Here is an 11,597-nt window from a genome sequence, read left to right on the forward strand (position 1 = left end):
TTACAAAATTTTATTATACTATTAATTTGTACGTAAAATTTCTAATTACGTGTGTAGATAATTATTAATAATATTTTATTACATATTTATATAATTTGAAACAGATTATTAAAAATATATAAAAAATATATCTTCTTACTATTTTTACTTCAAATTTTTATTTGATAAAAGCTTTAATAGAATTAAAGTTAATTAATATTAATTAATAAGTTTTAATCTTAAAATTAAATAAATATATTTTAAATAATTAAATATTATGTGAAAGAATAAATTTATTATTATTCTATTTTATAATAAATATTTTATATATATTAATAATCTAAATCTAAATTTTAATTTTAATTTTAATAAAAATTTTATTAATTTATAGCAATATGTGGATATATTAAAACAAATTTTAACGTTCTTAATAATTCTTATAAAAGTTATGGATGCGGATCTATAACAGATGGATTATATAAATTACAAGTACAAATTATTGATTACGAACAATATTCTTATTTTGAAAAGGGAGAATATGTAGAGATAAAGGGTTATGTAAAAACAACAAGTATGTTATTATAAAATTTCAATTAACAAAGTACTATATATTAATTTCTATATATTAATTTAATATTTTTTTATATTTAATATTTTTTAAAAATTTATTATATTAATATTTCTATATATTAATTTCTTAAAGTCTTTACACAAAATTTAATATATTAAAATTAAATTTTTAAAATATAAAAATTAATATTATTTTATATACAATTTAATAGATATTAAAGTTTTGAATTTACTAATTATTTAATTCTTATAAAATTAAATAACGTCAATTTATATTTTCATTTCCCTTTGTCTTATTTATCTTTGACGTAAATTAATTTTTTTGTATTACAGATGATTTATTCTATATTGAAGTTGATAATATAGAAAAAATAAAATTAATAAAGGAGAAACGAAGATTATCATTAGCAGAAAGTTTAAAGGCGACGAAAGCAATATTGAAGAGATCAAGTACCGATACATCTGAGAAACAATCAAGTTCAATCAAATTTCTAAAAGAATAATTAATAATTTAAATATATATGATATATACATATATATACATTATATATATTATATTATTAATTTCATTTAATTTTTACAGTTAATCGCGATTATATTTTAATTTATTTAAATTATTATATAATTTTGAAATTCAATTAAGCATAATTTCTCTTAATGTTCTCTTAATGTTCTTAATGTTCTTTTAATGTATTTTATTAATTAAAATAAAAATCTTTATTTATAATTAAAATACTTTAAAATGTATTAAATGTGTACTATTTATAATAATTTCAAAATTTAATAAAATGGTACAAATATTATTCTTCAATTTAAAAAAATTAAATATATATAATACAATATAAATATAGGCTATAAGGAAAAAATTAAAATTGTTTAGTTAGTTTTCATTTTCATTTCAAATACGATTAAAATAACAAAATAATTTCTAATCTTTAATTAAAATAATTTAATTATTAATCTTTAATTAAATAATAATTTTTAATTAAATTAAATATTTAAAATAACAATCTTTTAAATTTTTGTTTGTTTTATCATTTTTTATTATTATATTATAACATAATCATATGTCATATATTTATTTGTTATCTTTCATTAATCTAGTATTTCTTTATAAACATAGTTTTTTATTTTTCTAGTCACATTATCATCTTTTAAATAAATTTTTAACGAATCCCAAGAACGAACTCGTGAAAATGCGACATACAGTTGTCCATGACTGAAAATATCTTTTCGAAGATCTATTGCAATTTTATCGAAAGTCTGTCCTTGTGATTTATTTATGGTCATAGCAAATGCTAATTTCACTGGAAATTGTCTTCTTCTGAATGTAAATGGATATATATTTTCGCAATACAAAGTGATACGATTAATAAAAACAATTTCTCCAATTTTATTGCCCTTTCACAACGCAATAAATTATTATCTAAATCTAAAATCAGTAATCTTGTACCATTACATAAACCTTCATTAATACTAAGATTTCTAATAAGCATGACAATAGTGTATTTTCTTAAACGTAATTTATAAGGTGGAAGACACAATGGATTTAAAGAATTGAGATATTCTATTGGAATTATTTCATGTATATCTTGATTATCTCCAGTCGTTTCAAGAGTATCTATACTTGTATAAACTCTCTCTGTCGTTTCGTCCAATAAATTTACTACCTTTTCGTTTATTTCATCAACATCAACATTCCTTGCAGATAATATAACGTAATTAGTCATAATTTTATATTGTTTACGTTTTATAATATCTCCGTACATATCTTTAACCATATCCGAATTTGCGTTTGCTACACATTTTTCTGGAATATGAATATTATCTGAATGGTCATTTAAAGAACCATTACCTAAATTTAATAAAAATTGTGTAAATTCTTTTTCCTGTGGTAAAGTTCTCATATTTTGTGTCAATGAAAATATTTTAAATTGTTTCCATAAAATACTAAATTTTATCGATAAATTTATAATTTCACAACGCGTAGCCTTTTCTTTTACAGGTAATAATTGTCTAAAATCTCCACCAAGAAGAACAATTTTACCACCAAAATATAAATCATTTTGTATTATATCACTTAATGTTCGATCCATTATTTCTAATACATAACGAGGTGCCATAGGAGCTTCGTCTATAATAAAAACATCTACAAGTTTTAACTTTTCAGCCTCTTTAGATTGAATTTTAATATTTGATGTAGAATCAGCAAAAAGAGGAACAGGTAACCCAAAAACTTTGTGTATTATTCTTCCATTTGGAAGTAATGTTGCAGCAATACCGGTAAATGCCATCGTACAAACTATTTTTTCTCTATTTTTAAGTAAGTAATATAAGGTTGTATAAATGAAAGTTTTACCAGAACCACCTGGACCATCGATATAAAAATAATTATTGTTATTGTTATTTGTTATTGTTGCTTCTAAAATAGTATCAACAATTTCTTTTTGTTCTATATTTAATTGTTCATATTGTTGCATACCTATTGATGTATCTTCCTCAATTTGTTCTTCATTATTTATTTCTTGTTCAATAATTTCTTGTTCTAATTCAGGAAAATTAGCAATATTCGAACCTTCCATTTGAAGCACATTAGTAATATAATTATAAACTTTCTTTATTCCTATTATAGGTCCAAATCGTCTTGCATAATCTTCCGACATATCTATTTTAAACTTATCCCATAATTTTTTTGGATGTAACTGGTTGGCAATGAATCAAAATTCGTACAAATAAATTACGAAGTCGTCTTGGCATCATCCAAATTTTTGCTTCATTCATTGCACGATACCATTCCTCATCACCTTCTATGAGTCCTAATGCTAAACATGCGGCAGTGAAAGTTTGATGTATTTCGTTATTAACTGTTCTTAATTCTTGAAAACTTGTAGCTCCTCTAACATGTAATAAAAGTATACGTAAATGAAACAATTCTATCTGAGACGGGCTGACGGAATACATACGACCAATACAATTAAAATATCTTTGACGTTTCTCCCAGCGATTAATAATTCTGCCATTAATTTTTATTTTTTTAAATACATAATGACATGGAATATCACTGTATAAATATTGTTTTGCTTCTTCATCTCGAACATTTAATTCAAAATAATCTAACAACATTGTTACTCGTTCTACAGCAGATCTTATAGCATCATTATTAATATTATCATCGATTATTACATTATGTTCATTTGGTAAATGAACCGGTAAACGAAATATAGCGTGACTTTTTTCTTGCAAAGGTTTACTTAAAATGCGCCAACATGCTTCTACAGGCCCGACATACCGAGCTTCAATAAAATCTTGAATTTCATCATGATTTATAGTTTTATCTATATTTTCTCCAATAACTATAGATGCTGCATCATGACCTTTATAAATATATTTATATAAATATTTTACTGACCGTATACTCGAAACTATTTCAACATTAATATGGCTATTGAATAAAAGTAAAAGCGTTGGATTAAATGGAACAACATATCGATTATCAACAACGTAACGTCCAGGTCTTTCGTACAGTAATCTATTATTTCTTCGACGATAGTGCGGGTAACCATCTTCATCCATAGTCGTCCCAGGTCGAAATTGTTTTGGAAAATGATTCGAACATTTATCATTTATCAAACACCAATTTCCACATGGTCCATGAATCATATGTTTCATTACAACATTATGTAAGCTTTCATTTTCATTAAGATCAGGAATTTCTGCAGAAATAAATTTATCAACTATTTCAGAATTTGATATCTTACAATTCTGTTTTAATGTAATCAATAAATGTATATGTGGTAATCCACGTTTTTGAAATTCTATTACGTAAACGTATGCTAAAACATCACCAAAAAATTTTTGTCTAACAATAATATCGATTAAATAATCTTTTTTTATATTAAATACCCGAGCACATATATCTGGCCTATCTGCAGATTGTTGATTTAGAAGTAAATTTTCTTTAATTTCGCGCTAATTTGGATTACAAGTCATAGTAACAAAGATATCTGGTTTTCCATATTTCCGAACAATAGCCATCGCATCTTGATAATGTTGCAACATATTGCGCGGTGAACCTACAAATGTCGATGGAAGTATAATCATTTTTCCAATATGAGCATTATTATTATTGGCGGTGTTTGCTAAATAATCAATTAATCCTTGATAAGTCTCATTGTCAGTTCGTAATTGTTTTTGATTCTGCTTACAATAATTAATTCGATCCTTTTCAATTTTTATATAACTATCTACAAGCCATTGTTGAAATAATCGTCTTCCCATAATGAAAATATTAAAATTATCACGTATAGCTATGCGATATTTTACATATGCAGCTCTACTTACTCGTTTATTACAATTCTTACGTTGTAAATTATCATGCCATCCTTGATTACCATATGGATAGAATAATGGATAAATCCATGGTTCTACATTTGGATTCATTGTACTGACTTGTTGTAACGTTTTCTTATTTTTTATTATATATTGTTACATAAGTTTCCGGAATTTCACCATCTGCTGTAGTAGAAAAAACAGCTGCAACTTCATTTACTCTTTGCACATTGTATCGGCCACGATCAATGCCTTTTTTTGTCAAAAATCCCAATTGTAATTCACGTGTACTATTATTTTCAGTGATTTGTTCAATTTCTTCATGCATCATTCGGTAAGATTGTGCAAAAACATTATTCGTACGCATTATATTATCTATTATATGTAAAATTTCTTTATCAAGATTCGAATTTCGATGTAATCGACATTCTGTTGCTTCATTATTATCCACGATAAAAAGTTGACCATAACTTGGCATTTCGTTAGATGAGGGATATAACGCAGTATTAATTTGATAATAAATTTGTCCTTGAATTTTAAAACAATAAGGTCCACGTCTTTGCGCACTAAAATCTGCTAAGTTTGCATTAAATGACGCAAATGAAAATGTATTATTGTAACCACGAATATGATTATAAAAATGACTTGATTTTTGATGATTTCCAATAAATAATTCATGAAGTTCATACGGAGGTTGTGGTAAAGAATCTAACTTAACAGAACCATGGCTGCAACAATCCTTAAATGAATTACCCTTATTAGCTACTTTTTCAGAATTAAAATGTTTTGCACCACAATGTTCACAACATATATTCATTTCTCCTATGTAATACTCTATAATATTTTGTAGTTGAGTAGTAGAAGACGTATTAATATTAACATATCCTTTTTTTAAAGCTCGACATTGTGCAATACGATTTACAACTTTACTTTTATCAACTATATTGTGTGTACTATTTGATGTGCTAGGTATAGAGAAAGTAATATTGTTATTTAATAAAGTTTCTGTAGTTGAATTGTGAACATTTCTAATTATATCAGTATCATCGTTAACATTAACATTATTCGTTGGAGATAATACTTTCATAGGTGGATTAACCGATTGTGAAACAACATGATCTCTTACTATATTTCTCGAGAAGCTTGTACTATTTGATGTGCTAGGTATAGAGAAAGTAAGATTGTTATTTAATAAAGTTTCTGTAGTTGAATTGTAAACATTTCTAATTATATCAGTATCATCGTTAACATTAACATTATTCGTTGGAGATAATACTTTCATAGGTGAATTAACCAATTGTGAAACAACATGATCTATTACTATATTTCTCGAGAAGCTTGTTAAAGTTTGCGCTATATTTGGACAAATCTCACTGCTATTTGATAAAGATTGACAATCTTTTTTAGTTATCATTCGTTTCATTTTCCGTCTTTCCATTTGAGATTTTGCTTTTCTTTCTCGTTTATTACACTGGAATTCTTCTTCTTCTTCAGCAGTTCGAACTACTTTTCTTCGAGGCATAATTAATTATTAGTTTAATAAAATAATTAAATAATCTAAATCAAAGTCAATTTCAATTCAACATCAAGCCAAAGTCAATTTTAGTTCAAATTAGAGCCAACTTTAATTTAAGAGAAAACCAATGTCAATTTCCATATTAAAATCAATTTTAATTTTTGTATCAATAAATAATAATTAAATAATAATAATTATTATAATAATACTTTATCAGTTTTTATTTATTTCAGTTTAAAATTAATTAAATTAGTATAATTAATTTAATTTAATATTAATTTGAAAATAAAAAAAAATTTTAATCTTATAATTTTAATAAAAATTATTTTTAATTCAACAATTTAAAGTAAAATTAATTCAAATTAAAACATAATTTTAATTAATTAATTTGAATCGAAACTAACTTTAAACTTATAATTTAATTAAATTAATTTTAATTTAATAATCTAATAATAAGTTAAAATTAATATTAATCGAAGTAAAAATTACTTTTAATCTAGATGTAAATAAAAACGATTTAAATAAAAGCTAATTTTAATTTAATAATTTAAATCACAACTAATTTGAATCAAGTTAAAACTAACATCAATTTAAGTCAAATTTTAATCTAATAAAAAATCCAAATTACAATCAATTTCAAATTAACAATCCAAATCATAATCAATTTCAATTTAAGTCAAACTTCAATCCAACAATCCAAGCCTCAAAATCAATTTTAATCCACTAATCCAAATCACAATTAATTTTAATTCAATCAAATTTCAATCGCTAATAATTCAAATCATCAATTTCAGTCAACAATCAAAGTAACAACCAATTTCAATTCACAAATCAAATTTCAATTCATTTCAGTCCAACAATCCAAGTAACAACCAATTTCAATTCACAAGTCAAATTTCAATTCAATAATAATTTCAAATCAATAACTACTCACAACCAATTTCAATTCAAGTTTATTTTCAATCTAATAATCCAAATTACAATTAATTTCAGTCCAATAATCCAAGTCACAACCAACTTCAATTCAAGTAATGTCAAATCGCCATTCAATTTTATATCAAATAAAATTCAATTTTGGTAAAAATAAAAATTAATTTAATTTCAACCAAACAATTTTAATTAACAAGGTTAAGAGTATTTTATTGACCAACACTGGCTAAAGCAATAATTCTTTTATTACGACGTTTCGACCCTAAATTGGGTCCTCTTCAGGCTACAAAAATTGATCACAATACAGAGTCGTTAATACATTTAGATAACACTTTTGATTTATAGTAGTAATATTGTAATTAGTAATACCTATTCTTTAATGTAACGTGGTAAACCCTATACGCACATGATGTTATGTTAAAATGTGAGTTAAAATTGACAGAATCATAGTCAGTATCAAACTGAGATATGGTGTTTATTTTTGACGTGTATAACTAACAGTAAGTCAGAGACATTGTTTTGAGAGCATTAAAAGTCAAATAATTAAAATAGAAATAAACACAATTACAATAATAAAGCTAAAGGACTCTATAAACCCATAATAGGATATGTATCGAAAGAATTATAAGTAATATTAAAATTGAATAATTAAAGGTAATTTGAATTAAAAATATAATTAAAAAATGCGTTGGATGGGACTAAAATAATTTGAGAATAGTGTCATAAATTGAATTTAAATTTTCCGTGTCCCTTTGCGAATTTATAGAATTCTTTTGCTTTTTAATAAAAATCATTTCGCTTATTTCTCTCTTTTTCAAGTTAGCTTCATTATGTAGGATCGATACATTAGACCAATCGAAATCATGATTAAGCGACGATCTATGTTTACTAATCACCGAATAATTACTTTCATGTTTTTTGATGTTAGAGTTATGTTCTTTTATGCGCGTTTCCAAATGACGTTTGGTTTGCCCAATATAACAGGAAGTGCAATTCTTACAAGAGATCCCATATACGACATTAGTTCTCTTATAGGGATGAAGTTGGTCTTTCCCTTTCTTAATTAATTTGTCTAGTCTGTTAGGAACAGTATATACGACTTCAAGGCCACACTTTCCCAATAATCGCTGTATATCTTCACTTAATCCCTTGACATATGGAAAAATGATTACATTAGATGTGTCAAAAGATTTTTTTCCCCCGGATGGATAATTATCATATGACTTAGATTGTAAAAACTTAAGTCTTCTATTAATGATTGAGTTAATTAAAGTAATTGGATAGCAATTATTGGAAAGAATCCGTTTGACCAACGAAATATTCTGTGAATGAAACTTCCTGTCCGAAAGAATAATAGCCCTATCAGTGAGGCTAAGAATAGTACTGATTTTGTATTTATGAGGATGGTTAGAATAAAAGTTAATATATCTTCCCGAAAATGTAGATTTCCGGTACCAATTAGTTGTTAATTTCTGATTTTGCCTTATAATGGATGTGTCCAGAAAATTAATACAATCATTTGATTCTATCTCGCAAGTAAATTGTAGTCTAGGATGATAGCCATTAAATTGCGATAAAATATTGTCTATCTGATTTCTCGGAACAATAGCGAAAATATCATCAACATATCTGCAATAAACCGACAGTGAAAAAGATAGTGCATTCCGGCAGTATGACTCCAAATCATCCATAACCAGGTCTGATAGAATCGGAGAAAGAGGGGACCCCATAGGCATTCCGAAAATTTGTTCGTAATAACCATTTTCAAAGGAAAAACTCGTGGAGTCAATAACAAATTCCAACGCGTACAAAAATTGATTCAGGTTAATGATCGTATTTTGAGAGATATCTTTCCATCTATCTTTGATTGCCGAAACAACCAAGGATTTAGGAACATTTGTGTATAAAGACTTAACATCCAAGGATATCATGCATTCATTATCTTTAATATTAGCGCTCTTAATGCCTCTTCCAATTTTTGTAGCCTGAAGAGGACCCAATTTAGGGTCGAAACGTCGTAATAAAAGAATTATTGCTTTAGCCAGTGTTGGTCAATAAAATACTCTTAACCTTGTTTTTAAAATTCGACTGGCAATCACATCTTACATTTTGGAATTTTAATTAAATCTAGTTTTATAATTTTTTTTAAATTTTAATCTTAATATTTTTATTTTATTTACTTTTTATTATTTTTTAATTTATTTTTTTACTTTTATATTTTTCAATTTTTCAATTTAATTTAATTTAAAAATTTTTAAATCTAATTGTTTATAATTTAAATTAATTTTAATTAAATAATTATAACAATCAAAACTAATTAATTTAACAATAAATTTAATCACAACTAATTTCAATATAATTTAAAATTAAAACTTTAATATAATAATTTATAATAAAATAAATTTTAATCTAAAAATTTAAATTAGAATCAATTGTAATTAATCCAACAATTAAATTATTAAGTTAATTTTAATTTAATAATTAATATTAAAATCGATTTTAGTATAATAACAGAAAATTAAAAAAACTTTATTTTTAACTGAATCTAAATAAACTTAAATTTGACAATATATATATTGATAAATGTAATATATATAAAAGCAGAATAATACATTTTTATACATATATAAAATTTAAATAATTATTTGAAACAAACTATATGACAATTTTGGTATAAAAAAAGATATAAATAAAGGATATTTATTCTTTTCTTTATATCTTGTCTCTCTTTCTCTCTCTCTCTCTCTCTCTCTCTCTCTCTCTCTCTCTCTCTCTCTCTCTCTCTCTCTCTCTCCCTTCTAATTCAATCTCCCACTCTCTATTTTCTTCTCTTGATGAAAATCTTCTTTTTTCTATATCTTTTTTATTTCTCTTTCTTATTTTTTTTCTTTTAATTGTTTTTAACCCCTCTTCTTTAGGCTTTTCTATTAGCTGTAATAAATTATTTATTTATTAGATTTTGTATAATAAAATAAAGTGATACATATTTATACGTACAATGCGTAAATGAATACTTATAATATATATACATATGTAATAATATATATATATATAATATATATAAATATACAGGGTGTCCCATAATTCGCGAACCACCCGTCAGTTGCAGGTAGAGCATGTTGAACTGAATAGAAAAGTCCTCTACCATTTTGCGATTTTCGCAATAATTAATGAGAAATAAATTAAAGAAGATCAGCCAATTCGCGTGACGACGGCGAGAAAAGACAGCCCAGTTTCATATCGTTACTAAGCATGCGGCGAAAAGAAACAGTATAATGTTACACGGTTGCTAGGCGCGCGATGAAGCGGGCAGGAGCGCTTTACAAAAGACAGTAACTACATACGAGTAGCGCTAACTCTGGACCCCCGAGTGGGCTGTCTCTTCTCGCTGCACGCTTATCATCGCTCGAATTGGCTGATTTTCTTTAATTTATTTCTCATTAATTATTGAGAAAATCGCAAAATGGTAGAAGACTTTTTTACTCAGTTTAACCTACTCTACCTGCAACTGACGGATGGTTCGCGAATTATGGGACACCCTGTATATGTGTATATAATAAATATATATATGTAATAATATATATTGTATATACTTTTGAAATATAGAAAAGATTAATTTATCGCTCATTTTTAAATATTAATACTGCTTTAATAATCAAGTCAATAACATACTTTTTTATCTGTGTATTTTCTCTCTATCGGTTATGTATCTTCTCACTTTCTCTATATCTTTCTCTCCCTCTCTTTGCCCCTTTTTTTCTCGATGAAAATCTTTTCTTTATTTTCTTCTTTATTCTATTTCTCTTTTTTTATTTTTTGTTGTTTTTAATTGTTTCTTCTTATTTTTTTAACTATTTATAACCTGAAATATATTATTTATTTATTATTTCTTTATTAATAATAATATTAAGAATTTGCAGGAAGACATCTGCTTGGCAGCAAAATGTTGTCCAAACAATATAATTTTTAAATATGAAAAAGATTAATTTATCTCGCTCGCCATTAAATATTAATACTCCTTTAATCGTCAAGTCAGCGCTGTATAAACCACACGCGGCAACAATTGTCGGTGTTCAATATTTAAAGAATTATTAAAAGAGTATTAATATTTAAAGGCGAGCGATAAATTAATGTTTTACATTTTTTAAATGTATATCATTTGGACAACATTTTGCTGCCAAGCAGATGTCGGCTTGCACAGTCTTTTAATTTCTGCCACGTATTTAATTATTAAATACTGACCAATGTCGCCGCGCGATTTATACATGAACTT

General features: G+C 25.4%; 1 protein-coding gene across 1 annotated transcript; it reads right to left on the bottom strand.

Annotated features, from left to right (window-relative positions):
- Positions 1-2,227: 2,227 nt before the first annotated feature.
- LOC145948663 (uncharacterized) lies at positions 2,228-4,989 on the bottom strand. Its single transcript, XM_083058288.1, has 7 exons — positions 4,911-4,989; positions 3,959-4,262; positions 3,291-3,445; positions 3,032-3,172; positions 2,531-2,917; positions 2,297-2,404; positions 2,228-2,250 (listed from the first exon to the last, which is right to left on the bottom strand). Exons 1-7 carry the CDS (start codon positions 4,987-4,989, stop codon positions 2,228-2,230), a joined length of 1,197 nt encoding a protein of 398 aa, XP_082914414.1.
- Between the last annotated feature and the right edge of the window lie 6,608 nt (positions 4,990-11,597).

Source organism: Prenolepis imparis, unplaced genomic scaffold (genome assembly GCF_030444845.1).
Source record: "Prenolepis imparis isolate NDT839.2.m4 unplaced genomic scaffold, iyPreImpa1.0 SCAF_551, whole genome shotgun sequence".
Taxonomy (NCBI): Eukaryota; Metazoa; Arthropoda; class Insecta; order Hymenoptera; family Formicidae; genus Prenolepis; species Prenolepis imparis.

What these genes read in the sequence shown, in the direction of transcription:
- LOC145948663 (XM_083058288.1), bottom strand. Translation starts at nt 4,989, where the DNA reads ATGAATCCAAATGTAGAACCATGGATTTATCCATTATTCTATCCATAT. An exon ending in GATGATGCCAAGACGACTTC is followed by an intron (nt 3,173 to 3,290) that starts GTAATTTATTTG and finishes GACCTATAATAG; the next exon opens with GAATAAAGAAAGTTTATAAT. An exon ending in GTACGGAGATATTATAAAAC is followed by an intron (nt 2,251 to 2,296) that starts GTAAACAATATA and finishes ATTATCTGCAAG; the next exon opens with GAATGTTGATGTTGATGAAA.